The sequence below is a fragment of the Macrotis lagotis genome, chromosome X (genome assembly GCF_037893015.1).
Source record: "Macrotis lagotis isolate mMagLag1 chromosome X, bilby.v1.9.chrom.fasta, whole genome shotgun sequence".
In the NCBI taxonomy this organism is placed as follows: domain Eukaryota; kingdom Metazoa; phylum Chordata; class Mammalia; order Peramelemorphia; family Peramelidae; genus Macrotis; species Macrotis lagotis.
Window position 1 is genome coordinate 95,549,348 of NC_133666.1, and position 21,641 is coordinate 95,570,988.

The 21,641-nt window shown below is 34.0% G+C and overlaps 1 protein-coding gene and 1 non-coding gene across 17 annotated transcripts in view; one reads left to right on the plus strand and one right to left on the minus strand.

Annotated features, from left to right (window-relative positions):
* Positions 1 to 21,641, minus strand: part of SUSD1 (sushi domain containing 1) — a 396,750-nt gene that overhangs the window by 229,635 nt on the left and 145,474 nt on the right. For 14 of the 16 annotated variants that reach the window (XR_012472619.1, XM_074207538.1, XM_074207542.1 and 11 more), the window contains one exon: positions 8,267 to 8,446. The exons of the other annotated variants lie outside the window; for them this stretch is intronic. Coding sequence is in view for 13 of the 14 variants with exons in the window: in XM_074207538.1 (XP_074063639.1) it covers positions 8,267 to 8,446 (180 nt within the window). In the remaining variant the exon portion in view is untranslated. The remainder of the gene's footprint in view (positions 1 to 8,266; positions 8,447 to 21,641) is intronic. 16 annotated transcript variants of the gene reach the window in all.
* Positions 7,378 to 7,484, plus strand: LOC141503623 (U6 spliceosomal RNA). The gene has a single exon (XR_012472968.1). It is a non-coding gene; the product is annotated as a U6 spliceosomal RNA (small nuclear RNA).

Here is a 21,641-nt window from a genome sequence, read left to right on the forward strand (position 1 = left end):
TCTAAGAAAAAGTCTCCAGGTCCAGATGTATTTTACAAGTGAATTCTACCAAATATTTAAGGAGCATTTAATTCCTATGCTACATAAATTATTTTAAAAAATAGGAGAGGAAGTTTTACCAAACTCTTTTTATGACACCAACATGGTATTGAGACCTAAACCAGGAAGAACCAAAAACAGACAAAGAAAATTTTAGACCAATCTCCCTAATGAATATTGATGCAATAAAATTTTAGCAATGAGACTACAGCAAATTATTACCAGGATAATATACCATGATCAGGTTGGATTTGAACCAGGCAGATATAATGGTTCAACATTAGGAAAACACTCAACTTAATTAAACATATCAATAGTAAAACCAACAGAAATCATATGATTATCTCAAAAGATGCTGAAAAAACCTTTGATAAAATACAACATCCATTCCTATTAAAAACACTAGAAAGATTAGGACTAAATGGAGTTTTCCTTAATAAATAGTATCTATCTAAAAACTATCAAATATTATGTATGATGGGAATAAACTCAGATCATTTCCAATAAAATCAGAGGTGAAACAAAGATGCCCATAATCACCATTACTATTCAATATAGTATTAGAAATGCTAGCTGTAGCAATAACAGAAAAAAAAAGAAATTGAAGGAATCAGAATTGGCATTGAGGAGGCAAAGCTTTTACTCTTTGCAGATGATATAATGGTATACTCAGAGAACCCAAGAAAACCATCTAAAAAATTCCTTGAAACAATAAACAAATTCAGCAAAGTAGCAGGACATAAAATAAACATATAAATCATCAGTATTTATATATATATATATATATATATATATGTATGTGTGTGTGTGTTTTTGTGTGTGTGTATGTGTGTATATATATATGTGTGTGTGTGTATGTGTGTGTATACGTGTGTATATATATATATGTGTGTGTGTATGTGTGTGTATACGTGTGTATATATATATATATGTGTGTGTGTATGTGTGTGTGTGTGTGTGTGTGTGTATGAACAACAAAGTCCAAGAATAAGAAAGAGAAAGAGAAATTTCATTTAAAATAACTATAAACAACATTAAATACTTGGGAATCTTCCTCCCAGGACAAACACAGAAATTATATGGACACAATTATAAAGCTCTCCTCACCCAATTAAAATTAGAAATAAATAATTGGAAAATGTCAAATGCTCATGGATAGGTCAGGCTAATATAATGACAATTCTACCCAAATTAAATTATTTATTTAGTGCCATACCAATCAAACTACCAAATAACTACTTTACCAAGCTAGAAAAAATAGTAACAAAATCATCTGCAGCAACAAAAGGGCAAGAATAGCAAGGGAACTAATAAAAAAAATAGAAAGTAAGATGGCTTAGTTCTACCAGATAATAAACCATACTATGTCATCAAAACTGTCCAGTACTGGTTAAGAAATAAAGTAATGAATCAGTGGATTAGGAGAAGTTCCAAAGATACTGCAGTAAATGACAACAGCAATCTACTACTTGACACACCCAAAGACATCAGCCTCTGCAATAAGAATGCATTATTTGACAAAAATTGTTGGGAAAACTGGAAAATAGTATGGCAAAAATTAAGCAAAGGTCCACATCTTATACCCTATACTGAAATAAGGTGAAAATGAGTACAGGATTTAGACATAAAAAGAGATACTATAGATAAATTAATAGACCAAGAAATACTCTATCAGATCTATGGAAAGGGGATAAATTTATGACCAAACAAGAATATTAGAGCACATTATGAACTGCAAAATGAATTTTTACTATATTAAATGACAAACTTTTTGCACTAATAAAATCTATATTATTTCTCTTTCATCTCATTCAACTCAGATCAATGTATACCATGGAAATAATGTAAAGACTAACAGACTGCCTTCTGTGGGGGGTGGGGGGGGACAGAAGTGAAATTGGGGAAAAGTTGTAAAATTCAAAATAAATAAGTTTTTTAAAAAAGGAAAAAATAAAATAAAATCAATGCTGCCAAAATTAGAAGAAAAGCAGAAAACTGGGAAACAATCTTCACACCCAGGAGTTTTGATAAAGGTCTCATTTCTAAAAAATATAGAGAAAATATAGAAATCATTCCTCAATTGATAAATGGTCAAAAGACATGAACAATTTTCAAATGAAGAAATTAAAGCTATATATATAATCATATGAAAAACTGCTCCAAATCACTACTGATTAGAGAAATGCAAATTAAAAAACAATGAGGTATCATCTCACACCTATTAGATTAGCCCAGATGAGAAAAAGAGAAGATGGTTAATGTTAGAGAGGTTATGGGATGATTGGGATATTGATGCATTGCTGGTGGAGTTGTGAACAGATCCAACCTTTATGGAGAGTAATATGGAACTATGCCCAAAGAGCAGTAAAACAGTTCATACTCTTTGACCCAGCAATTCCAATTCTAGGACCATATCCAGAAGAAACTGTAAAAAATGGGAAAAAGTCCTACATGTTCCAAAATATTCATAGCAGCTCTTTTTGTAGTGGCAAAGAATTGGAAATTGAGGAGATGCCCATCAATTGAGGAATGGCTAAACAAGTTATGGTACATGAATACTATGGAATATTATTATTCTATAAGAAACCATAAATAGTTGGACTCTAGAGAAGCATGGAATAACTTACAGGATCTAATGCTGAGCAAAGGGAGAAGAACCAAAAGAACAATTGTACACATTGTGAGATGAACAACCTTGATGCAAGCAACTCCTGTTGGCAGTCCAGAGAGTTAGGACAACTGTATTTGCCTGGTTATAGAATATATTATCCCCAACCAGAGGAAGAAACAAAACAAAACACACAGGGAAAAAAAAAAAACAACCCTTCCAAATCTGATGAACACTTCATAAAAATTATCTCTCGTGTATTGCTTTCCCTTAATCCTAATTCCTCATGCCAAAATTTACTAATTTGTAAATATGTTTTATAAAATACGTATGTAACCTGGTTATTCTCTGAAGGGAGTGGGTGGGAAGGGAAGGTGGAGGGAAATTTTGTAACTTGGAAATATGCATGTACAAATAGATGGAAATAAATAAATTTAGAATAAAAAAAAATGTATCTGCAGAGGCCCATACTTTCACCTAATTTCAGAGATAGAAAAATCTTTATCTTTTTCAGGATAGACATGAGTTTTGGAAATGATCTAAAATCATCCTGGAACAAGTCATATTTGTGCTCAAACTGAGAAATCCCATTTGAAGCAGGGGTATACTGGTAAATATTTAATAATTAGCTCCCCATGGGAAAGAATGTATACTTGACATACTTCTAAGTTTAGTTTGAATCATTAACATTTTCTTCATTATTTTCTTAAGACTGGACAATCAATAAAATAATACATTTATCCCTGATTTATAAGATTGGCTCATTTTGAAGATGTGAAAACTAACATTGAAAGTTTAATAATCAGCTCTTGTGAACCAATAGGGACTAGTTTCTTTGATTTTTAGGTCAAAAACAAAGTCTGAGCAAAAGAACTGGAAACAAAGTAAGTGTCTATCCACTGGAAACAACTAAATAAATTGAGATAAATGTAAAGAAATATTACTGTGCCTTAAGAAATTATGAATGTGTTGAATACAATGAACTTTGGAAATATCTACATGAATTGATACAGTGTAAACAGAACCAAGAAAAGAATGTGTATAATTTTTATTATGTTATAATTAAATTGATATTGTTTAAATAAAAAAACAAAAAGTAAATGGTGTAAAATTTCAAAGAACAAGTATATAAGAAGATATAAGAAGTCACTCCTACTCCACCCCTATGCAGAGAGAAATCCATGAGCATGTTAGTTAGTCTATGCCTATTTTCAGACTTTTTTTAATGTATTGATCAATCAGGCTAATTTTTTCATCTTTTTCTTGCTTTATCTTTAAAAATATTCTTTGTTATATGGGATGGAAGTCTTAAAAGGAAGAGAAAAAGACATTGACACTAGAGGAATTTATGTTTATAAACAACAACAAAAAATTTATTTTAAGAAGCAGAATCTGATTATTAAATAATAAGACTAATTTTCTTCCACAGCTCAAAATTTGGTCCTTAATCTTTTTTCTTTGGGACCCAAATTGGGGTAATTTCTTGGCAAAAATACCAGAGTAGTTTGCCATTTCCTACTTCAAGTCATTTGACAGATGAAGAAACTGAGACAAATAGGATTAAGTGACTTGCCCAGGGTCACACAGTAAGTATCTGAGGCCAGATTTGAAAGAAAAAAAGAGATTCTTCCTGACTCCAGGTCTAGCCTATGCTACCTAGCTGCCCAATCTGATTCTTAAGTCAATTCTGAAAAAAGCACTGGGGGGAAAAAAGTCTGAGTCACATCAATATCATTGAAATAAGATGTCACCTTTCAAGGCAACCATTTTGATGAATGATGTTCATTTCACTAGGAAAGTTATAGTATGCTTATTATAAAATCACTGATTTTATTACAAAATTAATCTTGTTATTTTATAGTCTGACAATTAAAATACAGGCTGTGCAAAGTTATCATATACATGGGAAATAAATCCAATGAATATATTTATGTAACTATCCATTTATATGGGAGGGGGAAAAAGAAGTTTAATAAAGATCCTAGAAATATTTTTCCTTTTATTTCTTTCTCCTTTTCTTTTCCTTCTTCCCTGCCTTCCTTTACTTCTTTCTTCTCTTTCCTTCCTTTTTTCTTTTCTTTTTCTTTCGTTCTTCCTTTCTTCCTACCTTCCATCCTTTCACAGCAAGGCATCTACAATCAGGGTTCAGGACAAATATTACTGTTGTAAGGGTATAAGGGGAGACTTTATAGTTAAATGATCCTTGTTCCTGCAAAGATGTCATCCTGAAGGGAGATGGATGGGGGTTATCATCAATCTTATAATTATTAACTAGGGTCGTAAACATCAGGAAACAAATTAGTCCAACTGAATAAAAGCCAGGCACAGTCTTATCAAAAGAGAATTGAGTCTCTTTGATCTGGACATACTGTATCCTGGCTCACCAAGCACGAAGCCTCCACCTGGATTTTCCCAGACAACTGATACTGTTACCCAATTTCCAGGTGTCTGGAGTTTCCAGTTCAAACTGGTTTTTAAACCCCCACTTCCATTCCCCTGATTTTTCTCCCCCCACCACCACAACAAAACAAAACAAGACAAAAATAAAAACCCTGTCATGTTAGCTCTTGACTGGAGTTTGAGCCCCAGACAAGGCAAGGATCTTCATTACTGAATCAATGAGAGAGGGTCTGAGTGACATCCATTAAGTAACTAGATACATCCAGGGTCAGTATAGATAAATAATTCAACCTAGTTTGGCACTAAAATATAAAATGTAAAGAGAAAGAGAGATGTGAGTGGAACTGGGGTCAAGAAAAGGGTAACAAGTGGAGGGAGGAGAATGAAGAGAAGAGAGAGAAAAAAGGGAAGAGAAAGAAGGAAAAGGTAAATAATAATAATAGCACTTGTGGATAACATGGAATGATTTTTTAAAATGAAATTTAGAGGGAGTACTTAGAATAATGAGAAGGAACAAAACAGAAAAAAGGAGGAAGGGAAGAGGATGAGTTTAAAGAGAGAGTGATGAGAAATAATCTGACCACAGGTCCAGAAACACATCTTGAGACAATCTGCAACACCCCAAGAGGAAGAAAGAATAAGTGCCAAAGTAGTGAGTGGAATAGTGGAAATAGCACTTAATTTGATGGCAAAAAACATGAAGATTTTGAGTCACAATTCTGATACGTACAATTATATAACTTCCAGACAGTCAATTAAATTCTGAGTTCCAGACTCCCCTTTTGTAAAATGGGTGTGATCGTAATTGTTATATGATCTATTAACAGTCTGATCATACTTGAAGTATAAATTACAAGTTTATAATACATATGATTTGCACATAAGCATGAGATCTTATTTATACTATGAACTACATTGGGGTTGTTTTGAGGAACGTACTTTGTAATTGTAAATCAAAAATCATTTTCTCAATAATGAATTTGGCTGAATTTCAATTTAACTGCAACTGCTGTCTACCTTCTTAAGGCTTTTCTCAAGAACCATCACCACAGCCTATGGAGAGGCCATTTACTCTTTCTTTCAGTGAAAGGTCTTACATTAATCCATGGAAATTGTTGCAGCCACATATTTTGTTCAAAGTAGCCAAATTGGTGAGGTGCTAATTATAATTAGCAGTTACATAACAAGCTTGTTCTTCAAAGTACTTTATAAGCATCAACTAATTAATATGCAACTACTGTCTCCCATATGGATTCCCTCATTTTATAGAAAAAATGACTGAGATCTGATTCCTAGTAAATTCTGAGAGCATTTACAGGGGTTCAAGCTCTGGAGTGGGAGTTAGGAAATGCCACCTCTAACCCTAATTTATGACATAATCCTGTTGTAGAAGAAATGAAGGAGGCTTCAACTATGTTCCTAACCTTTTGAATTCAGTGTCATAGAGGGTGGTTAACACATTCTCTCACAAATTAGGCCTTGTTACAGTAATCCCAAACAGAATTATAGGCTAGAGGGACAACTGATCTGACCCTATGAGGACATACATCCTTCTGCTAATAACTTTTCTCAATCTCTCCAACTAAGAATATTTGTCCTCTCTTTGCCCACCCCATATCCTTGACTAGGATTCATGAGGATGACCAAACATGGGATTTCAATTACTTCTCTATGGAATGACTCAGGTAGAACCTGTCTATTTCCTAAATGAGCTATTCTACATATATTGGAGAATATGACTTTAGGGATAAAATATTCTGCTTTGAGATTGAGTTTAAGACAACTATGGGACATCTAATCTGAGATATGCAATGGATAGTAATATATAAGTGAAGCTTAGAAGAGAGGCAAGAACTGGATATATATACATATGCATGTATGTATGTATATGTGTGTCAGTATGTTTCTTTCTGCGTGTGTGTATGTGGAGGAAAGAAGGGAGAGGGGAAAGAGAAAGAAGGGAGAGAAGGGTAAAAGAGGAGAGACAGAGAGAAAGAGAGAGACAGACAGACAGAGAGACAGAGACTAATTGAACTACCTGTGGGAACTAAGTGAGATAATATGGAAGGAAAAGAGAAGAAGGTTCAGGACAAAGCCTGTAGGAGTGAGAGTATGAGTAACATGGATGGACAGGAAAGAAGGCTAAAGAAGCCAGACAGGTAAAAGGAGAACTTTGAGAGAGCAGTGACTTGAGAGCCTAGAGGAGAAAGTATTTTGAAGGACAGGGTGATTAATAATGTCAAATGCTGCATGGAAGGCAACACTATCCATTAATACCTTCTGCTTTTATTCTTTGGGGAAGAAATATACCTCTCCAGAATCAACTAACCATGCTCGCTTCGGCAGCACATATACTAAAATTGGAACTATACAGAGAAGATTAGCATGGCCCCTGCGCAAGGATGACACTCAAATTCGTGAAGCAGAATCAACTAACCAGGGATTAGGGGTCAAATCCTAAACTAATTGCTTAGAAATCAATACCTGGCTTTGTCTCCAGTCCATTATACAATTCCACATTTCAAATCTATGGAATTCCTTCAATACACATGTATCACAAGATCATAATGTCTGAATTGGAAAAATTCTTAGAGATCATCTAAACCAACCCCCTCATTTTACAGATGATGAAACTGAGTCCTAAAGAAATTAAGGGTCACACATTTTATAAGATCAGAGCTAAGATTCAAACTGACTCTTTCCCACTGTATCATGTTGCCTCCTCATCTATAGAATAGCCACAGTGAACCTAATAAACTAAAAAATGTATTAATAATAATAGATTTGCAAAGTGTTTCACATTTGCTATCTCATTTATTCTCACCACAATTCTGTGAGGCAGCTGCTTTTATTATACTCATTTTACAGATGAAGAAACTCAAGATGAGAGAAGTTAAATAACTTGCCCAGGATCACACAACTGGTAAAGTATCTGAGGCAGAATTTGAACTCAGGTCTTCCTGATTCCAAGTCTAGAGTTCCATCCACTGTTCCACCTAGTTAAAATACACGTATGTGCATGTGAATGCATATACTATGGATACATGCATGTATTCATGTGTGTGAACATATATACTGTACAATCTAGCTATAGTTTGGATACATACTTGGGGAGGTTAAGAGAGAGGAAAGACTATCTGACTTTTCAAATAGGTATAATGTTGGAGCCCTTCCTTTACATACAAATGACAAGATTTCAGGTTGTGATACATTCTATACCTGTGCAATGAAAGGTGTTTATCCTCCATGTACCTTCTTCTGTGCAAAGTGAGGTAATATCTCCTCCAGTGCTCTCAAATCCATCTGTACAAGTATAGTAGACCCTACTTCCCAGTTTAGAACTGTAGTTCCCCATAAGGATGGCATGCTGTATCACTGGTGGGCTACCACACTCTATCTCTGCAATAGAAAATAACATACACATATTTGCATATTTAGATACAGACATAGACTTCTACATGAACACACATATATGTAAAAAGAGAGACTGAATAAAAGGGGGAAAAGGCCCTCATTCTTTTTTAAAAAATTATTTTTATTTCATTAAATGTTTTCTAATTATATGGAAAAAATTAACAGTCATTTGTAAAAAATTTAAGTTCCAAAATCTTTCCCTTTCCCTTCTCCCTTCCTTTAAAAGGCAATCAATTTTATATATACAAATGAAGTCATGCAAAACATTCCATATTAGCCATGTTGCAAATGAAAACACAAAAAAATTAGAGAAAAATATATACTTCAATCTATATTTAGAGTTCATCAGTTTTCTCTCTGGAATTTGTTAGCATTTTTTCCTCATGGTCCTTTGAAATTTTCTTAGATCAGAGTTTCACAGTTGGTTATCCTTACAGTATTGCTGTTACTGAGTACAATGTTTTGGTTCTGCTCACTTTACTTTGTATCACATATACATCTTCCCAGGTTTTCTGAAACCATCCTGCTCATTACTTCATGTAGCAAAATAGTATTTCATCAGAATCATACCACTGTTTGTTCAGCCATTTCCCAACAAAAGGAGCTACTATAAATATTTTGATTCAAATGAATCCATTCCCATTTTCTTTGATTTTTTTTTGGGGGGGGGATACAGAGTGATATTGCTAGGTCAAAGTATATGGATAGATTTATACCCCATAGTCCTAGTTCCAAACTGTTCTCTAGATTATTAGACCAGTTTACAACTCGATCAACAATACATTCTATGTCCCTTCCAGCACTTGTCATTTTCCTTTTTTGTCAAGTTAGTTAATTGACCGGTGTAAGGTAGTACCACAGACTTTGCATTTCTCTTGTCAGTAGTGAATTGGAGTATTTTTTTAATGTGACCCTTGAAGCTTTAGACACTATTCTCTCCAAGTTCTCCTCTTACCTGTCTGACTGCTCCCACTAACTATGGGTAAGACTTTTACCTAAATCTTTTTCTCTTTTCCTTCCATGATATCTCACTTAGCTCCCACAAAGGTTCATATCCTATGACAATTTACACAAGTGGGAAATGTTTCTTATTTTTTTAAAATTTGTCTCAGTTCCTCTCTATATATATTTGAGAAATCTCAATCTTTTCCCCCTAAAACTTTCTTTTCCTAATACAGTTGAGAATACTACCAAATTCTTGTCATAGTGGTTCCAACTTCAGGATCATTGATGACTCCTCAATCTCACTAACCCCATGCAGTGTATCCTTTGCCAAATCTTGTCATATCTAATGTCTAATCTAATTTCTCCCATACATTCCCTTTTCTCTACTCCCACAGACAACCTTGTATAGGCTCAGCATCTCTTGCCTTGACTATTATAAAGCTTCACATATATATATATATATATATATATATGTATATATATATATATATATAATGTACAAATATATGCATATGTAACATGTCTATATGTAAGTGTATGTATATATAATATACATTGGCAAATATGCCAATTTCTATTACTTATATATTTAAATATGTAACAGGATTTTGGCACATGCCCAGATTCCTTTTTCATATTATATAGATATAGACAGATGATAGGCAGATAGACAGATAGATAGAGATGGCATCTTCCCAGACCTTTGTATTAGATTTATGGAGAAAGACCTAGAAAAAGAGAATGACCCTGAAGTCATTATTATCTTCATAAAGTCAACTCTCAAGTCAAAATGTCTAGGTTGGACCCTTCTCCCTTCAGTTCAATATTTCTATTTGCCTATCAGATAATATGACTCAAAAGTTAAAATATTAGTGCTTTCTTTGGCAGCACATATACTAAAATTAAATTTGACATGTTAACTTTGAATTTAGCATCTTCTTCCCTGCTCTAAAAAACAAACACCTCTGTAATTCAATGTCAGCAAGCATTTATTAAAAGTTTATTATATTCCAGGCACTGTGCAAGGGGTACAAAAAAACCCCAAAACATCAGTATGTTATCAAATACTTTAATTTCTCATGAAGGAAACAACATATAAATAACAACTATATATCGTTGTTTAGTTATTCAGTGCCTGACTCTTTGTGATCCCATGGCCAATATTGTCCATGAAGTTTTCTTGGCAAATATACTGGAGTGGTTTATCATTTCCTTCTCTAATGGATTAAGGCAAACAGAAATTAAGTAACTTGTCACAGTGCTAGTAAGTGTCTAAGGTCACATTTGAATTCAGGTCTTCCTGGCTCTGGACACAGTGCTTTCTATCCCCTGAGTCTTTTAACTGCCTCTTAGATAACTATGTCTTTATATGATAGATAAAGAACAAGTGGGAAATGATCTCAAAGGGAAGGCTCTGGTAACATTTCTTTTCAATAAATTTTACATCACCTACATTACTCAAATGTATCTTTCCCATCTGTCCTTCCCAGAGAGACATCCTTATTACAAAGAATAAAAAAATAAAATCTCCCTAATCTTCTAAACTGAAAAACTGAAGCCTAGAAATCAATTTGACTTCTCTCCACAGCATCCAATCCTATTTGTTTCTTCAGAACATCGCTGGCCTAAATGCCTTAATTTATTTGATATGTGACCCTGAGCAAGTCATTTAACTTAACCTCTATCTACTTCAGTATGAAGTATGAATACTCCAGTATTGACTTGAAATATTATTGTAAGGATCAAATGAGCTAAAATTTATAAAATAATATTTTTAAAGCACTTAGCACAATGCTTCAACTCAGCAGGTACTCTAGAAATGCTTATTTTCTTCTACTCCCCTAATTTCTATTGGTACTATCACCTCTCTAATTCAGGACTAGATCAACAATGATCTCCCTGTTATTCATCTCTGACCTTTTTTGGGATTATGGGAGTTTAGCTTTAGAGATGGGAGACACTTCCAAGGTTACCTAAACCAACCCCTCCGCTTTTCTAACTGAGGAAACCAAGGCCCAGAGAGATTGCCTTGCCCAAGGATACCCAATCAGTAAAATCACTGAGAGGGGATTTGAACCTAGGATTTCTGACTCCAAATATGACACCCTTTTTTACTGAAATACCATTATGGAACTCAAAATATTTATTATTTCTTTATTACTTCCTTAGACTGAAATTCAAGGGCTTTCATTAACATTCTAATTTCAACCCACCTTTCCAGTCTATTTCCTATACCTCCTATCTTTCTTACCTTTCCTATCCCATTCCAATCAAACATATCTACTGTATCCCATAGTAGTATGATAAGCTTAGTAAATATTTATTATTTGGTTGATTGGAAATGTATCATTTTCCCTGATTCAACAAATACAGAAAATGAGGAAAGCAGCCAACAGTAAAATAAATAAACCATAAAGCTGTGAGCATTTAGTATCAAGGCAGGAACAAGCTCCATATATCAGGTGTCTCTGAAGGTACAACTAATATTCCATATATGCCAAAAAAAAATAAAAGCTGCAAACAGCCTTTATCAAGATTTACTCAGCATGGTTAGTTTGAGTTAAGGGAGCCTAGCAAATATCTTTCAACTTCCAAGTATATAAGAGATTCATGTGGGTTGGTCCTGGAGATTTGAGGATTTCTGAGGTAGTTCTAGGGAGAATATAAGGTGAACCTATAAAATTCCAAACCAATTTTTATAAAAATCCTACAGGGTTGGTATCCATTAAAAACCTCCCATATGATGGTCTTTCTACCCATTTTTACCACTTCTCTCTAAGTTTCTCCATATCAGAAGCTAGTCCAGATTGAAAAGTGAAGCTTCTAATACAGCTGAAGTGTCTCAAGACTAACAGAGTCCTAATCCCATGACAGCTCTGTGACTATCCAAGGACTTGAAATTAAAGTGGGGAATTCCTCCCAGTTTGGCTCAGCCATGATAGACTCTTCAAAATGCAGGAATTATCCCCCAGCCAATGCTATCATTCTTCTATCTGAATGTTTCAATCTGATTGCTGGATATGTTGTCAAAGCCATTACTGGGAGGGATTTGGGTTGTACCAGAAAGCTCCCCAAATTGTGATTATGTGTGTGAACCAAAAGCAACTTGCTACTATTATTATTACTGATAGTCAAACCATCCCCCAAACCATTCAACCAAGAGATATGATATGAATTTGACTTATAAAGAGAATGTCATGTCATCTGGCAGCTAGGTGGCATAGTGGATTGAAAGCATTACCTTAGAATCTGACAGTTCAAATCCTGTCTGAGACATCTGCTGGTGGTATGACCTAGGCATTCATTTTTTTTGTTTTAGGTTTTTGCAAGGCAAACAGGGTTAAGTAGCTTGCCCAAGGCCACACAGCTAGGTAATTATTAAGTGTCTGAGACCAAATTTGAACCCAGGTACTCATGACTCCAGGGCCAGTGCTTTATCCACTACGCCACCTAGCTGCCCCAACCTAGACAATCATTTAACTTCTCTCAGCTACAATTTCTTCATTTATAAAGTGGGGATAATAATAATAATAATAATAATAATAATAATAATAATAATAATAATAATACCTGCCTTATGTGCTTATTAGGAAGATTAAATAAGATAATATAACCTTATAGTACTACATCATACTATCATTTTAAAAACACACCAATGCAGTGAAATAATAAGCTTCCCAAAAGAAGAAATGCCAATTGCCATCATATACTTCTAGTCGCATTGATAAATGCAGAGATATTGGTTAACTACATTTTAAAGAGTCAAAGCCTACAAGTTCATACTGCATCATGTATATAATCTGATAATTATAAACCTAGCTCAGAATTCTTTTTTTTTTTTTTTGGTTTTTGCAAGGCAAATGGGGTTAAGTGGCTTGCCCAAGGTCACATAGCTAGGTAATTATTAAGTATCTGAGACCAGATTTGAACCCAGGTACTCCTGACTCCAGGGCCGGTGCTTTATCCACTGTGCCACCTAGCCACCCCTCAGAATTCTTATTAGCTATCTGAGCTATTTTCATGTAAACATCTTCTCCAAAAAAAAATTTCCAAAAAACAAAAGCAAAGACAAAAACCATGACCACTGAAGATGCAATCATAAAATACATTCTTAGCTCACACATTGCTTTAAATGCTAATTATCATCTTTGCCAACAGAGATGATAAAAGCAGGCTGGCTCTGACAAATAAGAAAACATTATCAGAGATTGCCTACCTTAGAAGCTCTGGATTAGACCAATAGATACCAAGATGTTAAACTATTGATGATATTCTTCTCAATTTAATCTGAACATTATATAGATTAATAAATTTTTAAAATGTTAAAAAGAAAAGAAGTTGTTACTAAGATTATGCTTCAATCTGGTCAGTAAGGTAAGAATTTTCAGTTACTTTATTAGTTTGTTAATTCATTCACCCATTCTTCATTCAAATTTATCCATCAATTAGTTCTAAAACAGATTAATAATAGAAATGTCACTGTGCTATAAGAAAATAGCATATTGTATATTTTTTTATCTCCTTCAGGGCCTATAAGACTGCTTTGTCAACCAGTCAACAAATATTTATTAAGAGTCAACTGTATATGCCAAGGCAGGGATAGCTAGATGGTGCAGTGGAAAGAGTCCTAAGCCTGAAATCTGGAAAATCTGAGTTCAAATTCAAATTCAGACTCTTATTACATATGTAACTCTGAGCAAGTCACTTAACCCTTATTCACCTTTATTCCTCATCTGGAAGAAGGAAATGGCAAACACTCCAGTATCTTTGCCAAGAAAACCCCATAGATAAAATCAAGGGGTCATATAGAGTTGGATATAATAGAATGATTGAACAACATTTGAAAGCAGTGTTGCATTCTAGGAATATAAAGAAATTTAAAGCAGTACCTCCTCCCAAGGACTTCACAGTCTAATGGAAAAGAAATCACACAATTATATACAAATAAAAATTGAGAAATCATCAATAGAAGGAAGGCTCTACCATTAAGGAGAATCTGAAATGGTTTTTTATAAAAGGTGAGATTGGTAATTATTTTTCTGGCCTAATAATAAGTCATTCAATAAATGTATACTGAATGAATAGGATACAGGCCTATTATTTCATTAGTTTAGGAATTCCCAGGTGACAAACGTCTTACTACTAATAGAAGTAGCTAACTTCTCTGCAAATTATAGTCTTAGAGCATTGCCTAGACTAAAGCAATGAGGGATTAAGGGTTACAATGGCAGTATAAATCAGAGGCAGTTCTTGACCTCAGATCCTCCTACCTTCAAGATGTCATCTACTATCTTATGCTGGCACTTTAAATGAATGAAGAATGAATGAAATTACAAAATGAAATAGAACCATTATAAGTGACTGACAAGTCCTGGTTGATAAAACTAATCAAGCAGATATGTATGTATTAATGCATATGTATGCACATGTATTTGTATGACTGATAACATCTATCTATATATATTCATATATATGTACATAAATACACATTCTACTTTGTAACTCTGCACACACAAAAAAATATACCAAGACCTGTATAGACAAAAACAGATCATATAGTTCCAGCAAAAGAGCAAAAAAATATATGGAAACTCAAAATAAAATAAACAAAGGCTATAGAAAAAACAGTTATCTTTATCAATACAGCTTCATATCATCCAACTGGATCTTTTCTAAAACTGGTACTTTTTTATCCTTTGACAATTGAAAGGCAGGTACAATGTAGGCTTGAGTAGGATGTAACCCATTAGCAATGAAGAACTGGGCAAGAGAAGTGAGATAAAAATTGTTACCAAAGAAATCTATAATGGAGAAAGTGGGCAGGCTGTGTAACAGGATGGTATTCACACAATGCCAAGATAATTAGACGGAGGGCCTTAAAACACTGCCTAGATTCCCTATGAAGGACTTAGAGGAGGACATAAACCAAAGTTTTCCAGGTTGAGAGAGTACAGATGGGCCACAATTTGTATTTTTGAAGAAATTACTCACATTAATGAAATCACATTTCAAATGAAGTTATCAATATAGAAGATAAATCATCAGGGGCTAATTTTTAAAATAAGCTAACACCAAATGCTTACTGAATCTAGAGCGTTCATCACACAAATCAATATATTTATATTGTCTTTCATTACTATCAATGGTTACTTTCCAATTAAAATGCAAGTTGTGTTCCTTATTTCATTTGCTAGCCCTGTAGCCACTAGTATAATGCTGAGTGTAGTAGTGGTTTGTTGTTAATGCTGTTTAGTTGCTTTCAATCACCTCCCACTCTTCATGACCCCATTAGGAGTTTTCTTGGCAGAGACAGTTCATTTTACAGATGAGGAAAGTGAGGCAAACAGGGTAAAGTCACTTGCCCAGAGTCACACAACTTGTGTCTGAGGCCACATTTGAAGTCAGGAATCTGTCTTCCCAAACCCAGTGCTCTACCCAATGAGCATTAGTTACATAGTAGCACTGGTACTTAATCAATATTCTTTTGTTTGATTTCCAAGAGTTTCATGGATTTAGCACTCTGGAGACCCAGCTTCAGATCTCTAACCTGCTTTTTCATTGCAGTGTGACCTTTGACAAGCTTCTTTGCCTCTCTGGGTATTAGCTTCTTCATCTATAAAGAAGGAGACTATACTAAATGATACATTGGATCTTTTGTATGCAGTAGTTATTACCATTGTTATTATTTCAATCTCATCTTTTTCAAAGGAGTTCAGATAAAAATTTCTCTGGAATAAACTGCTATCAAATTATTGTTCTTTTATATCAATGCTCTGAGATACATAGCACAGGTAAATAAAATAACTCCTTTTTTTTTAAAAAATGGAGTCAAAGTATGAGAAATCTAATCTAAGTTCACCTTTTGTAGGCTTGATAAAAATATCTTTTTCAGTAGCAGGTAGAATGGTGAGGAGTTGATAGGCACCTCACATAGTTCCCTCTTGGATTTGAATTCTCCTACCAAGTCTGTGTATTATGAAAGGTTTCCATTTCATAGTTTGGAGATTATCAGTATTTGATAAGGGAATATCTTTTTAAAACATTATTCTTCAGCATTTATGGATCATTATCATGTCTGAGTTCCATCAGTGATAATGCCTCAGTTCTATTTGTTGAATTCTCAAGGGTATTTTGAGGTCTATATTTCTATATGTATGAGAATTTGCCATCTATTATTTATGAAAAATATAAGCTTCTGTTGTATAATTTCAGTCACCAGGTCATTGCTAGATATTTGGTAGGAGATAAATTTATCCAAAATATAGTGCTGTGCTATGTAAGTTCTATTATTTCCTCCCATATCCCCTTTGATTAATGTTTGATCTCTTTAAGGCTAAACTTACCCTAATTTCCATGGCAATGACTTGATCAATGCAGGAATTTATTTTGTTGACTACACATGTTTTATAGAGAGTTTGCAAATATGGACAGCATACAAAAAAAGCAGTCATCACCTTTGTGACAAAGGTCCAAATAGTCAAAACTATGGTTTTACCAGTTGCAATATATGTTCTACAAGGAAAGTTGAGCACTGCTTTCAACATATTCAAATTGAGGTGCTGGTGAAGACTTTTGAAAGTCCCTTCAATAGGAAAGAGATCAAATGTGACAATATTTAGATAAATTAATTCAGGCTTTTCTCTGGAAGGACAAATACTGAATCTGAAACTTGAATATTTTGACCACAAAATAAAGAAGAGAGGACTCTTAGAAAAAGACTCTGATGTTGGGAAAGATGGAAGGCAAAAGGAAAAATTAAAAGGAATAGATAGTGTCATGAAAACAAAGAACATGAACTTGGACAGACTTTGAGAGATAATGCATCCTATAACAAGTATCTTGCTTTCTCAATGAGGGGGAGTAAGGTGGGAGGAAGAGAGAGAATTCAGAAAGTTGAAACTTGGTCTTGCATGTTACCAGGTGAAGAAATAAAGAGAGATAATGGAGGATTGAAGGGCCTGGAGCATCATGGTCCATGGGGTTAAGAAAAGCCACATATGACTAAACAACTGAACAACAACAAAAATACAGGGTTTGTTTTTCTTTCTCAGTTGGTTGGGAGGAGGTAGGAAGGAAGAAAGGGGGATTTTCTGTTGATTGAGAAAAGTTTAACTTAGAAAAAAAAGATCATTGTTCTCATCTTGCTCATTTTGAGTCCAAATAGAAACAGTCCTAGTCCAAATAATTAACCTGCTACTATCCTTTTATATTTAATTTTCTGCCATCTATTGCATGTGGATAACTGAAATAATTAATTTTTGTAACTGAATAAATATATTGAGATGCAAGCTTATCTTCCATAGGCTAACTGAAAACACATAATAATTTATTGTTACTCTTACACTTCTGAGGATTCAACCTGATTTGTTGGGGGGAGGGAAGGGGAAAGTTATTACATAGCCTCTAGACATAGCCTCTAGTGGTTTTGAAAAACAAAATCATAGAATTTCCTGAAAATGGAAGATGAGCAAATGTTATTCTTATTTTTGAAGAAGGAAAAAAAAGTCCCTGGAAATTATAAGCAGGATAGCTTATTATTATTATAAAATGGGAGTTTTTGCTTTATTTTGGTATTCTATTGTTTATTTTTTTTGTTTTGGGGAATTTTTTTGGTGCTGATATATGAATTCAGCCATTATGAGAATTCCTAGAGTAGGAACTTCCTTCAGCAGTGAAGCTAGGCAATTCATTTGTAATTTATGTCTTAGAGAGTTACCTCAGGGAGTTAAGAGGTTTAAACAACTTGTCCATAGTTACAAAACTGGATTGAATCCAAATATGACTTCCTGACTCCACAACTAGTCCTGAAGTCACTATGTTATGCTGAGTCTCATCACCCTCATAATTATTTGTTCCTAATTTTATTTGAGAGAAAGAAGTTGAAAGTTTTTTATTTTATAGCTTCTTCCATCTGAAATGAATTTTTGGGGTTTGGCCATATGTAGACAAGCCTTTATTTTAGAATCACTTTTGCATTTATTTATATCTAACATGAAAGCTGTATTTTTTTCCCTCACCCACTATCTCAATAGTTGGCAAGAAGAATAAAGGAGATTTTATTGCAATTATCATGAGAAAATGGGGGAAAGTGGTAATTTGCCAGAAAGCACATCCTCCAGAGTAATTTATTAAACCACAGCATCAGTGCTAATGAGGTTATTAATACAAAAAAGTCCACTTCCCCTTAAGGCAACAGAAAGAGAAATTACTTTCTGACTTTTTTGCAAATTATTCTCATCTTGCATGAATTTTGCTCAATTTAATAACTGTTGATTAACTGTATGTTTCCTTTAGATCATATTACTAGGAAAGGCTCAATTAGAAGAGGAAGAAAAAATTTCCATTTCATACAGGAACATTCATTGTTAACAAATATATAATGGAAACAGTCCAGATCACAGTATTTCAGACACCAAGATGGGGGTGATAGAGTGGGGGGGTGGGGCTGAGAACAAGTAGAATGAAAAAATTGGCAAATCTCTTACAATTCTATTTGTGGCAGATTTTCTATTCTGTATGTTGAAAAGTTTGTTTAGGTGGCTTACACTGTTAAGGAAAAATGAGCAAAATAATTTTCTATAATAATAAAAAGATATGCTAAACTAAGTGAAAATAAAAATATTTAATCATGCAAACATAATATAGTCTAGAAAGTACTGTATTGGGAGGAGAAGATAAGGGAGCTACTTCTAGATTCACTACTAGCTGTAATGGTTCTTTGGACTGGTTTTCCCACACAATTTCTCATCTATAAAACAAAAGGATTTGTATCATCCCTCAGTTACTTGAAATAAAAGAAAAATTTTCTGTCTTTTCTCTTTTAAATCTTATTTTCTCTCTTCCACTACCCTTTCAAGTCACTTTCAGAAATCATCCCATTTACTCAGAGCACTGATCCCTTTTTTCTTTAAAGAAAAAGATTTTCATTGTGATGATTTATTATATATTTGTAATATTATATTAACCTTTTAATTTAACCCTGAAAAGAATTACTTACACAAAGAAGAGGTTTTGTCTCAACAATAAATAATGCCATTATAATAAAACTATGTATACAGATCTTTGTCTTAATGCTCCTAAGAGGTAGGTCATGAAAGCACTAAATAAGAAATATGCCAACTATGAAAAACACAGAGACAACATTTTTATGAGAGTCAGGATTCAACAGTTATTTCAGAATAAGCCTAATAAGAGCAAGACATAAATGATGCTCCCTTACAAGATATCCCAGTAATAAAAATATCAGGATTGCATAAAGAAATAGTGGAAATACATACCCTTAAAAAGAATGGAAAGCAAGAAATCTTGAAAATATTTAAATATACTTGGAATTTCAAGAGATTGCGATGCCTCTAGAATTATGTCCACATGTGATTTTCCCTCCTTTTTCAGTTTCATTTACTTGTTATTAGTTATTGGTACACCATTCATGCTTTGTTGCTGTCATATGAAAATAAATATAATAGATGTATCACATTTGCTGTGATTGATCTAAACCCTTATAGCATGAACTATTTCCTAATACCACTAGAACTTGTACAAATCTTACTATTCAATAGTACAAGAGAACAATAACTAGTTCATTTTTCTCTCCTTCCTTTAAAAGCATTTTTGGCAATTTTTAGCATTTATTATAAGCCTCAGCTCTTCTCTTCTTCACTAAATTGTTCATTTCATTCTATGCATCCTTAATTACTTGTCTTTATTATCTTCTGTATGTATGTGTGTTTGTGTCCTATTTGCTTCAATTTATTCAACTTTAATAAGAGCTAGAGAAGGAAATGGCAAACCACTACATTATCTTTGCCAAGAAAACTTCAAATGGGTTCAAAAAAGGATTGAACACAACTGAAAAGAATAAAATATATCTTAAAAATACACTTGTTGATGCATTCTCTATGGTGATACATCAGTTCATTTAGTTCACATCAGTGTAGTATGCCTAGGATGGACCACCATAAAGACCTCACACAGGGAGCAGGCCACCCACTTTCTCTGGACTTCCTAACTTTCATCTATTTGCCCTAATATATGCAGTTCCAGTTTCCCCAGAGGTCTATCACCATGCACGCTACACTCAAATTCTCTCAGGATCCTAGAGATAATATTATTGTGAGAGAATATGCTTCCTCTATTCACAATAATGATTCTTGAGCCCCCACCAATGAGATTCTAAATTACATAAAATCAATCACTCACAGTGATGACACCAGGGCTTTATGAAATTGGTCCATTCTGGAGCATTCATAACACTAAAAGCCGCTTCTTCTAGTCAGGGTCTACAAACTTTGTCCAATCCAAATCCAAATCCAAATCCAATCAGCTCATTGGTGGCACAAAAGAGGCCATGAGTTGGATTTGACACTTCTGGCTATAGTTTACTGACATCTGTTTTGGTCCTTAATACTTTCTTGCTTGTAATTATTTTTCCTTTCCATTCTTGAATAGTTGAAGCAGAGAGAAAGCAAAGGAAAAAAACATTAGGTTAAATCCATCTGGTTGGTGCTCTCTGTTGTAATCTGTGAACAAAATCCTACCTCCAAGGTACACTGACAGTACCAATGGTCTCTCCTTTTTTTTCCATAGGCCCTTCATATAGGACCTTGGGACAAGTAGTGTCTTTCCCTGTACTGCTGCTAGAGATCAAGTCTGAGAAAGTGGAAAAGTAAGGAAGCCCTCAAAGTTTTAGTAAAAGGTCCTTCACCAGATATAAATAATAACCGACTTCTTCTACTTAAGCTTTTAGTTAATTGTCTTTTATCTAATTAATTCCCCCCCACACTGAAAAGGAAAAAGAAAAATCCTTGTAACAAATATGCGTAACAAAGCAAAGCAAATTCCCATAATGACTAGGTCCACATATATCTCTCATTCTGCATATTGAGCCCACCATCTCTCTGTCATGAGGTAGACAATTTTCTTTACTATCAGTTTTCTGGAAACTTGGTTGATCAATATTGATCAGAGTTCCTAGGCCTTTCAAAATTATTCATTTTTTCAAGGTTACTGAACCTTATCATGTTCTCACTTCACTCTTAATCCATACAAGTCTTCCTAAATTCTCTGAAACCATCCATTTTTTCATTGATATTTCATTTTTACAAATACATGTGATAAAAGTTTTTCTACATTCATCCATATGCATATGTATACTTTTAAGTTGCAAAATTTTCTTCCGCCCTCCCTTCCCACCCCACCCTGCCCCTCCCCTCAGCAATGAACAGTCAAGCTTAAC